Below are 15252 nucleotides of genomic sequence, written 5' to 3'. Positions count from 1 at the left end.
GCTCTGCGGCTGCTGCCAGCCGGGGGCCAGGCGGCCAAGGGCACCCGCGGCACCGGGGCCTCGCCCCCCCGCTGCGCACCGGCCCCCCCTGCCGGAAACCGTTCAAACCGTTTCCTGCTTGGGAGGGGCCTGAGAGGGCGAGCCAATCCAGTGCGTGCATCGTACGAAGCTGCCCAATAGGCGAGCGGGAGAGGGGATTTAAAACGCTCCGCGGCAGCGTGAGGCTCCAGTCGCTGGTGCTGCTGGAGGTGGACGAGTCTGAGTGAGAAGGGGGGCGAGTGGCCACGGCTGTCCCTTATACTCTTTGCTATGGCGTTGCCGGTGTCGCGCCGCGCCCCTGTGAGTATCGCTGGTGCGGCGGGAGGGGCCAGCCGCCCCTAGATCCTGCCGCCCTTGCCCCTGAGGCAGCTGAACGTGGGGGCGGGGTGCGCTCCCCTGAGGGCAGGCTGGGGGGGGGGGATGGGGGGGGATGGGGGGGCGCGCCCCTGAGGGGGGGGCGCCCCTGAGAGGAGGGGAGGGGGGGGGAGCGCGCCCCTGAGAGGGGAGGGGGGGGAGCGCGCCCCTGAGAGGGGGGCGCCCCTGAGGGGAGGGGGAGGGGGGTGGAGGGTGGGGCGCGCCCCTGAGGGGAGGCCGCTCCTAGCGCCTTAACGGCTCGGGAGCCCCCCTGTGCCTCTGTGGTGTGGGCATCGGCCGGAGTGGAGTGGGGCCTGCCGTTGAGGCGGGGTTGGGGGGGGGGAGCGGGGAGGGAGGGGTTGGGGGGGGGGGGGGGGGGCTGAAGCCGGGCTGAGCTGTGCGTGAGTCGGGGCGGGGGGGCGCGCTGCCCTCGTGTACCCCGTTCCCCGCCCCCCCCAGGTTTGTCCCACTTCACCTGGCACTGCCCCCAGCTCGCACCTGGCCTTGGCCTCCCGCCCCTCCCCCTCACGGTGCGGGGGCTGCGGGAGGGAGGGGGGGATTCCAGCGCCTCCATGGGAAGGTGCGTGAAGGGGACCCAAGAACCTGTTTTCTACGGTGACAGTTTAACCTAAACTCCCCAAGAAACTCTTTAAACCTGGTGGCTTCTTTGCTATACGTAACAAAGAATGCTTATTTTTGTACGTGTAGTATCAGCTTTCTCACTTACATGGTCGGTACCTAACAAAGGAGTTGCTTTGTTTGTCCTCTGAGCATATGTGAACGGGTAGGAAATAAAACTGGTTGAGTAACGGGTAGGGATAACACGCACAGAGGTACAGCGGTACGGGGATGGTGAGTGCGTAATGGAGTTAGGCTTCTGAAAATTAAGTATGTTGGTTTCTGACTCTAAGCTGTAATTTGAATTTTATTGCTTTAGGTCACTAGAGGGATGGAGAATGCTGTGATTGATCTTAAAAGTAAAGCCAAAACTCGCCTTGCTGGTAAAAGGGCTGCTTTGGAAGAAATAGGAAATAAAGTTGTGACACGAGGAACCCATGCGACTAAGGTAAAGGAACATTTAAAATCTAGCTGTAAGGAAAAGATGCATTACTAGTTCCATGCTAATAGTAAATGTTTTCACTACAGAAAACAGAATGCTGCAAAGCATCCACAAAACCTACAAAAGGCCCCAGTAAGATCGTAAATGCAACTGCACTGCCTAAACCTCCAGCTGCTGCAAATCAAACATTGAAAGAAAATGGTATTCCAAAGGTAGGAAGTAATGATACTGCTCTGATTCTTAATTTGTTTTGCAACTTGGAGCTCTAACTTCAGAATACATTAGATGTATCTCGCTTCCCTGCTGAAAAAGCAACACGTCTGCACTGAGGCTTTGGTTTAATGCATGTTGTACTTAAAGACTAACGTTAAACTGGTACAAATAGCTGTTGAAGTACTGAATGGTTTCTGCTTTAGCTGGCAATTATTACAAAGTCTTCCAGTTCTGTTTGTACAGCATCTTAGTGAAAGCTTGTCAATGCTAGAATGCGAGCTCAGTTTCAACTTCTTCTGTCCTAAGAAATTGTACTAGTAACTGGAAAAATGTGGAAACGAAGGAGCGTTACAGCTTAATAAATGTGTAAGCGCTATGATCTGTTCCTTAGGTTCTGTCTCCTGTCCCTATGGATGTGTCTATGGAAGAGAAGGATTTGTGCCAAGCCTTTTCTGATGTGTTGCTCAACAATGTAGAAGACATTGATGCTGATGACTGGGGGAATCCTCAACTGTGTAGTGACTACGTAAAAGATATCTATCTGTATCTGAGAGAGCTTGAGGTACGATATATGGATTCTGTGCTGCTCTGCACTATAGTGTTTATCTTGTTGTGTTTATCTCACACAGCTCTTTCTCCAACAGCTGCAGCAATCAGTCCACCCACATTACCTTGATGGGAAGACGATCAATGGACGTATGCGCGCAATTTTAGTTGACTGGCTTGTCCAGGTCCACTCAAGATTCCAGCTCTTGCAGGAAACACTGTATATGTGTGTGGCAATTATGGATCGCTTCTTACAAGTAAGATATTTTTCAACTCTTGTTTGGGTTAGGAGGCTTGTTCAGTGACTGTACTTTTAAAGGAGTTTAGGATTTATGCTTTCTTCATACATTTAAGAATCTATAGAACCTGCTGGCTGTGTAAGAGCTCTGTATAATGTAGCATCTTAACTGCGGCTGCAGTTCTCTTTGAGCCTGTCATTGTAGGGACATTTCTGACTCAAAGGGGAAAATCTCATTTATGTTATAAGAATGAGCACTGTTGTACTGGTATTTTACACTGACAAATTAGAATCTGTTCAGAGTTTGACACCGAGGCCTACTTCTTAAAACTCCTGTATTTCAGAGTCATGCAGTATCTCGCAAGAGGCTTCAGCTGGTGGGTGTAACAGCACTGCTTCTAGCTTCAAAATACGAGGAGATGTACTCTCCTGACATAGCAGACTTTGTTTACATTACTGATAATGCCTACACCAGTGATGAAGTTAGAGAAATGGAGATTACAATTCTTAAAGAGTTAAACTTTGATTTGGGACGACCTCTTCCAATTCACTTCTTAAGAAGAGCATCAAAAGCTGGGAAGGTGGGTACTTGTCCTCATTGGCTAGAACTTACCTGTGTAAAGTCTGTTAGGATTGCTTCTGGCATTTTATCATGTGATCTTACTTGCTTTCTGCTTACACGCTGGATGTAGGAAAAATTCAGCTGTGAAACTCCACCATGTGGATTAACATGATAACGTCACTCTGTCAGCCAGTAGCAGTTCACATTTCTGTTCACTGAGGTCTGTGTTCAATCTTAGTGGCAGTAATTTTACTGTGTTAGGGTAAATTAAACATGCCTAGAGCAGAACCCTTGCTTTTAGAGTAATCTTTTGTCTGCTGATCAGGTGTTTACTTTAGTAAAAAGTGAGCAGTGTTGCAGTTCATAATTTTTGGATGCAAATATTTTATTATTTAGGAATCAAAAGATGAACTTCCTCTTTGACCTGACCCCTTTTTCCCTCCTCAGTAGTTACGCTCAAGTGAACTGCCCACACTTGAAGTGGGCTTCAGGTACCTCAACAGACCACTAGGGTAGCTCTTGAAGTTAGCGGACTGCTTTAGTAGGCATTTCCTTAACTAATTTTACACTACTACTTCTCCCATGCCACCATTGCCTGCCCCCACCCCTCACCAAAGCGTATTACAGAGGGAGCAGGCACTTGTACCCCCGGTTGGGCACAGCAGTGCCTGGCACTGCAGTTTTCTGTTAAAATCCTCATTTTGTGTCTAAATTGCAAATGGCTGCTAGACTAGACTGGTTTGGCCTCTGGTCTTGACTTGGAGGCAAGTGCCTGTTAGAGACTATGGTCCCTAAATAAAGATTTTGTTGACTGTTGTTGTTTTGTCAGTTAATGAATGCAATAAACAATCCCAAATTATTACGATACGGTGAAGTAAGACTTCGTGAATTAACGAGCTTTCAATCTGATAGGCTGATGCGAAGCAACATACACTAGCAAAATACCTGATGGAGCTGACACTGATAGACTACGACATGGTTCATCATCGTCCTTCAGAGATTGCAGCTGCTGCGTTATGCTTGTCCCAAAAGATTCTGGGACATGAAAAATGGGTAAGTATTTTAATCTGATTCATTTTTAAGAGTTTTTTCCTTTAGTCAGTTGATTGAACCATTAAAACCACAGCTTCAGAAAATTGCATTTAGGTCAGTAATAATGTTGGCGATCAATGACAGTTGGACAGCCTGATGCATAGTTGCAGACAGAAAATGGAATATACCACTAAAAATGTTCTTTTTCTGTGTGAACACTGTCGTAAGAAAGGATTTTTCTCCTGAATGTATCAAGTTATGGAAGGTCACATTGTAAGTAAAGAAGGTAGATTTTCCTAATCTCACAGTAAGTGTAGAACAATGAAATCGTGGACCACAAGTAGTGAATTGTAATTCAACTAGGGGTTACTCGTGCAAGGGTTGCTTCTTTTATCTTCTGTGCAGCACAGAAACCTGCTTCTTGGCATTGATGTGTCCAGACATCTACTATGTGCCAGATGTTACTCTGGATCTGTCGCCTGAACTGACAGTACTGCAGTGCCCAGCACTCAAGGCTAAGCCATGAAGCTTAGGGCATTTGCTGTCTGAAGTGATCATGCCTTGAGCAGCAGTCCCCCACCTCCTAAATCTCACGTCTCTTCCCGTTGGGCTGCAGGGTACGAAGCACCAGTACTACACTGGGTATACAGAAGACAGCCTTGTGATGACGATGAAACATATGGCCAAGAACGTGGTCAAAGTAAATGAGACATTAACCAAATACATTGTAAGTATAACTGCTTAAATCTTTAATGTTGTAGAAATGCCTGTGCTGCATTTTGTGGCTCTGTAGGTAAATGTTCTGTATATTATCTTAAGTATATGCTATTCTTAAAGCCTGCGAGAGCAAGTTGCATTAGTAGCAACTCAAAAAGTGTTTGACAAACTGCTCTTGCTACGTTGCGACCCAGTTCACTTCTTTGTTTGTTTGCTTGTTTTCCAAGCAGTTGGGCTAATTTCACCCAAAATTATCTGCCTGAACATTAATACTCTATGTGTAAATCTTTTGTTAACACTCTTCCTCTGTCTGCAGGCTATAAAGAACAAGTATGCGAGTAGAGAACTACTGATGATCAGCACAATTCCTCAGCTGAGTGGCGCGATTATCAAGGACCTGGCTTTATCACTCTCAGGATAACCCTAGGCAGCCACATCCTGGTGGTATATGCACTTTGTCCTTATTCGCCTGTTGAGGCAAAACTACTGTTCTTTTTAGGATTCCAGCATTACCACAGACATTTCAGACTCGGAAGGTGAAATTTTAAATGTGCTTTGTAACACGACTCGATCTAGAAATAAAGCTCCTCTCTTTTAAAAAAAAACCCAAGCAACAAAAACCAGCTACTTTGCCAATTAATGTTTACAGCATTGTCTAGACGTGTGTGCAGTCTCGTGTCTTGAGCAGGACATTTGACTAAATATGATACAACTTGCTGTTAGATGTGGGTGATTATTCTCAGTAGTTGTTTCCAATGAGAATTTCCAGGGTGTATAGTGAGTTATATTTGGGAACTTGTTGGTTTGGCTCTTCAGGTAAGACAGAGCAAGCAGACAGTTCCATGTTTTCATAATGTACCTTAAAAGATACTAAAAAACATACTTTATTTCAGTGCCTTGTCCTGAAGAAGTATACAGGATTATATTTTTTCCTGTGGTTTGTTGCCTTCAAGTTTGGGGAAGGTAGTAGGCTGGCTCTAAGACATACTAGCCACCTAAATCTTTGTGTTTAGGTGAACGTAAGACAATGTGTTCTCTGTGTACCTAAACAAAGGGAGCTAAGGCAGGAAGATCTTGAGTCTCCCGTGATGCTAACCAGTGTGCAGGGGCTGTACATGGAACTATAGGAAAGAGACTTTTTGAACCAGCTCAGCTCTTGGAACCTGCTGCATCTCGTGGACACCCACCCACCCCACCCCTAGCTTTTAATTGCCTGTGCAGTCACCATCCCCCAATAAACCTCTATACCTGGGACAATATAGTCAACCCCCACCATAAATAGATTTTTCCTTATCATTTAACATTTTGCTTTCCTTTGTAGCTAATAAACATCGTTATGGGTACGCTCAAGGAATACAAGCATAAAAGTAATGCAACTTTTCTACTTCAATACCTCATTTAAGCCTATTTTTTAACGGGGTCTTGTATAAGTATTGTTATGTTTACAGACCCCCAGGTATTCTCAGAGTTCTACTGAACTCATCACCGGTCACTTCCCCAGTGCTTGCGTGAGGGTGCTGGTTGATGCAAAAGGCAAGGTCCAGAAACGGCCTGGACCCCGTGCTCCCCCTTGTCTGAAGGATGTTGACGCTACTAGTTATCTCCTGTTCCATAGGGGACTTTTCTCTCCCATAGGATGAGTAAGCCCAGCACTTGCTGCAAATGGCCTTGTGAAAAATGTGATTGATCCCTTGTGTGTATGTGATTTCCCCCTGGACTGAGGACCTAGTTTTTAGCTTCTAGAGTTCAGCCATGGAATTCAAGCATGCCTAACTTAGGCTCGGGCGCAGTGGTTTCGGAGGGAGGGGATCCAAGACTTCTAGCTGTATCTGAAAGCTTACTCCACTTAATGTATGCAGGTTTTCTTAACTGCTCCTAATGAGGAAACGTGTAATGCACAGCACTTTAGCTGTGGTGAAAATGGTTTGGTTTGGAGCAAAGGAAGGGGATTCTTCTCTTCAAGCAGGCGGTGCAGTGAAAGCCAGCAGGCGCTGCGGATGGATCTGTGTGCGTACGTAACTGCAAACAAACTGCACGGAGAACAGACCTGTTCGGCTGACTGCTGCTTGTGGTTTATTTTATGGAGGTTCAGAAGGCAAAGCATGAATGCTGATAACTGTATGGCAAGGAGCAGCCACTCTGGTGTGGGAGGCAATCGGAACTGAGCAATAACGCTTGCTTTTGCCATTTAAAAGGAGTAGTGCATAATCTGTAAGTACCTGGCATAAAAATTCTAGTAGAACTACTTAATAAGAACAGTGGAATACTACATTATACATTCATACATGTTTCTATCATACTCATGTTTTATATACAGTATATGATCTGTTTCTATAAATGTACAGCTCTGCATAAAGACACTTCTTATAACAGGTAGAGCATTAAACATAAATCCAACATGGGCCAGCCATATTATAATATAAATCTTGAAGGTAACGTTGTTTAGCATACAGCACTACACAGATTTCTGTTGTAACTTCCTGTAGTGCCCGTTGGAGTCCCTAAACGCATCAGCAAACACAAACCAGTTCCATTACAACTCTGTACAGAATTAAATATACCATCACAGTGGGTTTATAGATGGTAACATCTCAAATGAGCCTAAATCTTCTTGACGTGTAGCAGCATACTTAACGTGTTCCCCGGATTGATGTGCATTAGAGGAAATGTGCATTTAACATTATCTTCAGTAGATAATTAAAAGGTTTACCAATATTTAGCTGAAGGCACTTATTAAATACACCCCTTTCAAAGTCCCTGGTTCTAGACTGCAAAGCACCTTCCTCTTTCAGGAAGATGGTAGGTTTGAGCGTTCTTCACTTACTAGGTGTTAAAACCAGGTTTAAATATAATAAATAATCAGTCGGTATGTCCATTGCTGTATGCTCCCAAGATGAAAGATCAAGGTCGGCGCTGTGGGTCACTTTCTTCTTGCTCATCTACAACTTTACCGGTGAAAGTACTGCTGAGAATGCCAGCTCTCACAAGAACAGGGTCCTGAAGGCAAGGGAAGACATCTTCAACTACTGGTAACTTCATGCCAATTTTTGTCTGACAGTTTCTTATATCTTGGTGACATAATTGTTGGGAAACAGGCCCTGCTTCCCTCGTAGTCTTCCTGTCCACCAGCCAGAAGGATCTGCGACAAAGCAAAGTAAGTGGTGAGGTTCTGTAAACCTTTCTGTGTACTTCCCGAGGCAGCCTTGCCAAGCTGTTCCGCACGGTGAGAGCCTTTCTGCGAAGGACTGAGGAGAAATGATTTGGAGAAGGGGAGCTTGCTAATCTGGTTGCGTTACCGTGCCTCATGAGGCTGCTTTGGGGGCCCAAAGAGTTGAACTGCTTTATTGCTTTTTGGGTCTTGCGCTATAGCTGCGTTTAGGCTAATTTTTAGCTACAGGCTGTGGCAGAATTACTCTCTCAACTAAATTTACAGATCTGCAGTTACCGAGGAGTAAGTCATTAATCTGTCTCTAATGTGCTTTTAAGTGAACAGGTTTGGTGTGGAGGCTTCTCTGCTCCCTGAGCTATAATAGGAACTGGCAAGCCTCATAAGGGAAGATAATGTGGGGTGGCTTAAAAAGTCACATCTTAACTACTTGGGACAGCGTGTCTTCAAGATTTGTACTTGAGTAACGGATCCTTTTCTCTCTACGTACCTTCTTTAATGATGTCGATCACGTCGTTGGCATTAAAGCTGAGTTCATCTGTGTCCTGAGCATCGTATGCGTACAGCGCCCTGCACTGCGGTACCTGAGGCTTAGGTTTTGGCTGTGGCTTAGGCCTTCCTCCAGCTGGGGGGGGGCGGTTTGTCGTCTGCCTGCGAACGCTAATGGGAGAAAAAACCGCATGTGGTGTGCTTCAAAGCTTTACCTGTCCTCTGTCCTAATGAACTGATTTTTAAAGAATATCACAGACCAAGGGAAAAAGGATTCTCTTAAACGTTAAAATAATTTAAACTAGCGCTGTTAAACTCCCTGTGAAAGGGACAGAGTTGCCATTTCTAGGTACCTAACGGCAGTTCAAATGCACAGAAAACATTTTAGTGCTCGGGCTGGAATATGTAAACAAATGTGCACATGCAGTTCATGCATATCTCTGCATCCAAACAGCTTAGTCTGTCTTTCCCCGTGCCCCAACGTCACCAACTTCACCAGGGATTTAGTTTCTAGCATTAAAAACAAAGTTCTAGCTCATAGGCTTGCTACTTTACCATTCTCGTGACTAAGCTGTAAGAGAGACTGCATCTCTTTTAAGTTGCCTCAGACTCCAGGTCCATCTACGGACTTGCTCTGTTATGGTCAACTCTGAAGCAGCAGGGGAGATGCTGCACAAACTCTTTGTCACAGCTGTGACCACTCCAAAGCTTGGGAAGGGGAAAGAGGGAAGGAATGCATTTTGCCAGTGCATCAGCTAATAAAGGCTGGAAGAGAGAACAGGTATTAGATGAGATATGTCAGTTTAAAATAAATTTAAAAAGCTGCTGAACGATTACAACTCTCGCCAGCAATGTGGAGGAGACAACGGCGATTGTGTCAGGTAATTCCATAATAATAGTACACAGCTCTTGCAGAAAAGCTTTACGGTTACTTTACACAAAGTCCTAGACTTACTTAATTGTCAGTGTATCTCTGTCTAGGTCTAAGTCTGCGTAGTGACCTGCCCCAGAAGGCGAGCCCTGAACTACGGGGTTGTAGTGACGTTTCAGTTCTAAACATGTCGACTGGGAGAGGGGATTCTCTCCTGGTGTTCTGCACGTATCGGCTTTGCTCGGGATAGATACGTGAAACCTAGCCCTGGGTATCGGAAGAAAAGAATCTGTAGAAAATGAGCTCAGCTCTTCTGCAACTGCACTGGAACAAGAACATGTTAAAATAGATGTTTTGCTGGTGAGAGCATGCTGTTTTGCTGTTGGGGTTTTTTTTGGGTTTTTTTGGTTTTTTTGTTTTTTAACCTCAGGCTTACATTGGATTGTTAAAGACTGTTAGAAATTGAAGCTGTGATAGTACTGCAGCCTTTTCAGGCAGCTTTGCTAAACTTGAATACCATTTTTAAGGGTTAGATTTATAATGGCTGTGGTTTTCAAATACTAAATTCACAGTTCTTCTAGCTCACTCCTTGTGTACAGGGAACACTAGAGCTTTCCCTTTTGAAGAAAAGTCACGGAAAAAGTTATCTAGCCCACTGCTGAACGCAGTCATACTGTTTCTTTTCAGTAGGTTACTAAAGGCGCTGATAAATGCTCAGGAAGACAGCCTTGCAGCTTTTGCTTTTGGTTTGTTGCTGCTGTAAAACCCTGGGACGTTTGTTTTCCATAGTGCTGAATGTACTGGAGAAACTTGAGGATCGCCATGCTGGGAATGGCACCACAGGGCAGGCTGCTGGGCATCCCTGCTGCTGCCATCCTCTGCAGGCCTGGCTGTTGTAGCCTGCCTTTGGGAGCCGAGCTACGTGGTAAACGGTTTGCCAGGTTGGCTGGGTTACTGGTTGGTCCAGTTGGGTCCCCGCTGCTTGTGCTGGCCAAGGGTGCCACCAGCGTGCAGGCACTGGGAAGGTGATGGAAAACAAACACAGCTTGCCTTGCTGGCAGGACTGGATGGTGAGCTATTGGTATGAGGCAAATCAAATGCTGGCTACAGCGGTGCCGTGTGCTGCTCCACAGACTCACTCGTGCGTGGGCTTCTGTGCAAAAAGATCCCTGTGGCTCCCAGCACGCTGCCGTCCCCGGGACTACGTGCAGGGTCAAGATAACGAGCGACCAAGCTGCCAGGTCAAAGCATGGTGCTGGCCTTGGCCCTGCTGCCCGCCTGGGCTCCGTGCCACGCTCCTGCTCCTGCCTGGCACGCAAGGAAAGGCAAAGCTGGGCTGTGCCTTGCGGCAGGGGGTGGGCGCTGCCCACCGGTGCGGGTGTGGGAGCGGGGCGAGCCCCCAGCCCCAGCTGTGGGTTTGTGCCTTTTGGGGTGCCCCGCTCCCACCGTGTACCCCCAGGAAGCTGTCCCCCACCCGTCCCGGCGAGAGCTGCTCACCGAGGCTGCTGGCCAAGCGCTCCCGTGCCCGCTTCTGCCGGGAAACCGGGCTGTCAAACGGCCCCAGCACCACCTGCTGGGAGATGCCCAGCGCCGGGCAGTGCTGGCAGCAGCTGGGCTGCAGGGGTTGCTGCCTGCGCGCTGAACACCCTGTGCCAGAATGCTCCCGGCCCTAGGCGAGCCCACCGCCTTCGGAAGTCACACCTATGCAGAATCAAATTATTAACTGCTTATTTCAGTGCCCACCTGAAATGATCCTCGGAGTGGGCCCTTTCCACTATTTCTGACAAAAATACTCTTTTACACTTCAGGAAGACACAATTCAACGAACTCGCAGTGTGTACTAGACAGGCAGCAGCTTACACATTGCAATGTTAAGGTCTAAGACTATTACTTTGCTGAGCCCTCTTCAGAGGTTCCCTCACCTTCCACAGCAGCGTCCGTATTGCTGCTGCATGCTGCCTACAGCTGTGGCTTGCTCAGAAAAAAAAACCCAAACCACAACAAAACCAAAAGAACAAACCAAACCGCCCTCACTCCCTGATGTCCTCTTCCCTCCCTACCTCCTTCCTCTGAATCGTAAGCTGCCACCAAGCGCTCGTTTGTCTTACTTGGGGCTTCCTGTAGAGAAGTGTGATTTCCACAAAACCCACCCCGAGGGGAGCGGTGGGTGCCTGTCCCAGACCCGCTTTGGTTGCCGTTACTGCTGTGGCTGGTGGTGAGATGTTTTCTAGCCCTCGAGCATACAGCGGTTAGGGGGCAGGCAGTGCTCTAACCCTGTGTGTTCTGTTGGTTGGGGTTTATTTCCCTTTCCATGGACTACATAGATCATAATTGCTTTTTTGAATGGTAACTAACAGAAGCCTTAATGTGTGCTAATCATCCTTGTAAACTCCTAAGACTGAAACAGATGGGGTTGTTGGTGTGTACCTGTGGCATCAGGAACTGTGGTATGATGTAGCTGATCTTTTTAATCCAACGTGATAGTTCCCATCTCGTGACATACGGGGTGGCTGCTACGTTTCACAGTAATGCATGTGTCAGTCGCAGCTCTCTGACAGAAATCGCAACGGCTTTAGCCTGTGGCTTAGGGGTTTTGTCGTTGTTACATGAACTGCAGTTTCAACTCGGTGTAGATGTCTAATACTAGCAAAACAGCTTTCATAGAGTAGGTTGACATGCAATGACAAATTTCACCACTTAAAGGTGTGGAAATGCATCTGAGAGTGTCAGCACATGCTTCAAATTTTGAAATCGTTAAAATAAGTAGTAGTGGCCACTTGTTCTTAATTTCTTTTTTATCTGGAGACCAATCTTAAACCAGAAAAATGCTCTAAATCTGCTTACGGTACCTTACGGCTGACACTTGGTGCACAGTGGGGAAAAACAACGGCCATCGGTACACCTGAAAACATACTCTGGACGTGCCTAATTTTGCTGGGGGGCTGACTGCCTCTGCTCTGTGTGTTCAGGAACCAGAAAGCCCTTACTAGGCACACCGCGCCCTTCTTTTGATACTGAAAAATCTGTCCGTTCTGAGTACGCTCACTGTCTTCTGTGAGGTGCCTGACGCTCTCTGGAAGCAGCGCTGTGGTATGCTGACTGCGTATGGCAGCCAGGTGGATCTCACACGCTAAGGAACGCTGAGGTCAGAGCAGAACCTCTGCTAAGGAGCCTGTCTGCTGCCTGACAGCTGGGAAGGGGCTGCTGGTACAAAAAGATGCTCTTGATACGGTTAAAAAGAAGTCATTTTCTGCTGCCATTAAGAACCCCGTCCATGCAGATGACTGGAGAAGGAGACTGAGCTGTCCTATCTCATCCCTCGGAATATTCCAGGGCTGAGGGCAAATACGTACGTTAAGGGGCTGCAGAAGGTCAGGTGGAAACTTGGTGGAAGTTTGCCTTACTCTTGGTTTCTCCCAGCACATCCCAAGCGCAAGCTCTCTTCCACGTTTGGCAAAACGATGCGCTGTCAGCCACAGCTGACAGCTCACAGAAAAAGTATCACTCACGAGAGCTTTAAAGTGTTAGTAAGCAACGACAGCAGTCTTTGAATGTGGCACGTTGCCGCTGCATTCCTGCAGTGGGCAGTCTAGGATAAGGGTGAAAGAGTGCCGTGCTAGAATGGCATCCTGGGAGATTCTGAGATACCCGGGCAACTCCTTAGGCAACATTCTTACTACAGCAGCGTCTGTGGTTTTACTTCTGCCTCACCTTCAGGGGACGGACGGTGCCTCAGCTGCTGTGGGAAGCAGAGGCTCAGGCTGGCTGAGCTAGTCAGGGGCTGGTGCAAAGTCAAGCGCACTGGTGCCTGCGCTGGGCTATGGGGGCTGGCTGGCTGCGGGGGGGGGTGACAGTGCTGTAAGGGAGGGAAAGAGAGCCTAGGGGTGGGGGAAAGCATCTGCGTGGGGCCCTGCACTGCTATAAACCAAGGACCTGCAAACAGTGAGTTCTTAGCAGGAAAAGTCCAAATTTCCTCTTGTTCCTCCCCTCAGTGAGTAATGTAGGTGGTGAGCTGTAAGAACGATGGCTCGTTCTACGTACATACAGCTTTTCTGCTAAACAAGGAGGTATTTATCATGTACATTTACTCACAGAGCTGCGGACTACAGAATTGTGCCTGCACCAGCTATTACTATGCAAAGTTATCACACCTCACCACAGTGCGTTTTTATTCTATCTGCTACTGTAGGTTCCCTGGCTGATTTAATGTGCTCTGGGACAACCAGCTGTTGCTAACAGCAACTCTCTGAGACTTGGTTACATCAGAATTAAATCACACAACTGGGAAGTCATCAGCAAGGACAAACACAAACTGCTTATTCAAAACCACAGTATTTTTTTTTCTTTTTTTTTTCTAGAATTGCTGAATAGGCCCCAGTCTTTGAACATTAAGTGGAACTTAAATTCCCACTATAGTAAGGCTCCACTAGTGTTCTTCAAGACAGTGGATTATAAGGTCTGAGTTAAAGTAGAAACTGTTCATTCATTGAAAAACTTCACATTTTGCACAGCCTTTAACGTTCTGGAACACTAAGGTCCCATAAATATTTGACAGAAGACTCCTGTCTTCATGATTTCCACAAATCGGGGGGGTTGCCTGCTTCTGGGCTTCCAGTCAGGATCTGGAGCGGCTGGTTTCAGAGTTGTTCTGCTTCCCCCTACTAAGCCCATGATTTCTTGGGTCCATCTTTCTGCTGCTGCTGGTGATTGTTTTGATGCTTTTGACTCTTGGCTATTGGGAAATGCCCAGTTACAACAGCAAGACCTGCCCACTCGCTAATCTTCTAGAATCGTCATCGTAACATGTTCTGCAAGGCTGCAGCTTAGAAGTCCAAAAGATGCTGAAGTAATCCTGAATGTCATGCTGCCAAGCCTTCCTCCTAAAAAGAAGTACAGGTCTGGTAGGTGGGTCAGGAGTCACAGCTGAAATGGGACTGCTGGCCAGCTTCTCTGGGCATCTGCTGTCTATGGTCTCTAAACCAGAAGGGAAAGACAGCCTGCCAAGTGTCTTAATATCTTTAAATAGAAGGTACCATGCAAATTTCAGATATTAAACTAGAACTGGTTCACCCTCGTTCCTAAAGGCCTACAACAGAATATGTGTTTTGAAATCCTGTGACGACACCTTTGAGTACAACTCAAGAGAACGATCTGGTCATCTGTGTACACAACGTAAGGTTGTTATCAGTCATGGACAGTTTGAGTGTGTGAAGCTATTACACAAATTTCTCAGATTTGATGTAAAAATCTTACCCGGCTGCTCCTTGGTCAGGCACTTTCAGGAAATCCAAGCTTTCTGGCTGCTGTGAAATCTTGCCTGATCCTCCTGAGAGCTGCCGTGGTAAAGTCGGTCGTGTCATGTTTGTATACAGGTTTTTCTGGCTGGCCCGTTGGTTTCCTGCGACATGGGGCAGTGCTACAAACTCGGGGGGGTTTATTACTCCATTTTGCTGCTGACCTGGAAGTAAATAAAAGTGTGAACGCGTGCAGTCTGAACTACTGCTCAAGAAAGGTAACTTTTCCTTTGTGTCAGTGAGCTATCAAGGAACCTGAAAACAAAACAATGTTGAAATCTTGCAAGTTTGATTTACACGCAGTTTTGGGTCTGCTGGCGATCTATTTTGGCTTCATGTTTGAAACATGTGCCCTGAATGCTACAAACAAGCAAGAGGATTAGCTCCCAGCTGAATTCGACCTTATTAATGTTAGCTAGCATGTAATCATCACACCTCTGTTTAAAACACTGCAAATAAAATTTTATCCGGATATGGGTTAATCTAAAGCTAGCTAGAATTGCTGGGGGCCTCTTTTTAAGTTCAAATTCTGCCCAACTCCCTGAATACTGGGTAGACTGGTTTTTAAGTTGCTGCAAATATTTGTATATTTTCACAAGCAAGGTTGGTTTTTCAGTGTGTGGGGGTTTTTTTGTAATGGTGTGGGGTGGTTTTTTTTTTAAAAAAAGCCT

The 15252-nt window shown here is 46.6% G+C and overlaps 2 protein-coding genes across 2 annotated transcripts in view; one reads left to right on the top strand and one right to left on the bottom strand.

Annotated features, from left to right (window-relative positions):
• The first annotated feature begins 187 nt into the window (after positions 1-187).
• On the top strand, positions 188-5417 carry CCNB2 (cyclin B2). Its single transcript, XM_056345470.1, has 9 exons — positions 188-339; positions 1331-1459; positions 1540-1665; positions 2058-2228; positions 2311-2469; positions 2795-3031; positions 3925-4065; positions 4661-4771; positions 5078-5417. The coding sequence occupies exons 1-9, from the start codon at positions 310-312 to the stop codon at positions 5180-5182; spliced, it is 1209 nt and encodes a 402-aa protein (XP_056201445.1). The 5' UTR covers positions 188-309; the 3' UTR covers positions 5183-5417.
• Positions 5418-6811: 1394 nt separating this feature from the next.
• MYO1E (myosin IE) overlaps positions 6812-15252 on the bottom strand; it is a 92913-nt gene continuing 84472 nt past the window's right edge. Inside the window, exons 26-28 of the mRNA XM_056345449.1 lie at positions 14541-14745; positions 8418-8587; positions 6812-7900 (exon numbers count right to left, since the gene is read on the bottom strand). Of these exons, the coding sequence (XP_056201424.1) occupies positions 7824-7900; positions 8418-8587; positions 14541-14745 (452 nt within the window). The 3' untranslated portion in view covers positions 6812-7823. The remainder of the gene's footprint in view (positions 7901-8417; positions 8588-14540; positions 14746-15252) is intronic.

Source organism: Falco biarmicus, chromosome 7 (genome assembly GCF_023638135.1).
Source record: "Falco biarmicus isolate bFalBia1 chromosome 7, bFalBia1.pri, whole genome shotgun sequence".
Classification (NCBI taxonomy): Eukaryota; Metazoa; Chordata; class Aves; order Falconiformes; family Falconidae; genus Falco; species Falco biarmicus.
Note: the sequence above shows the minus strand (reverse complement) of the source record. Positions and strands in the feature narration are given on the sequence as shown.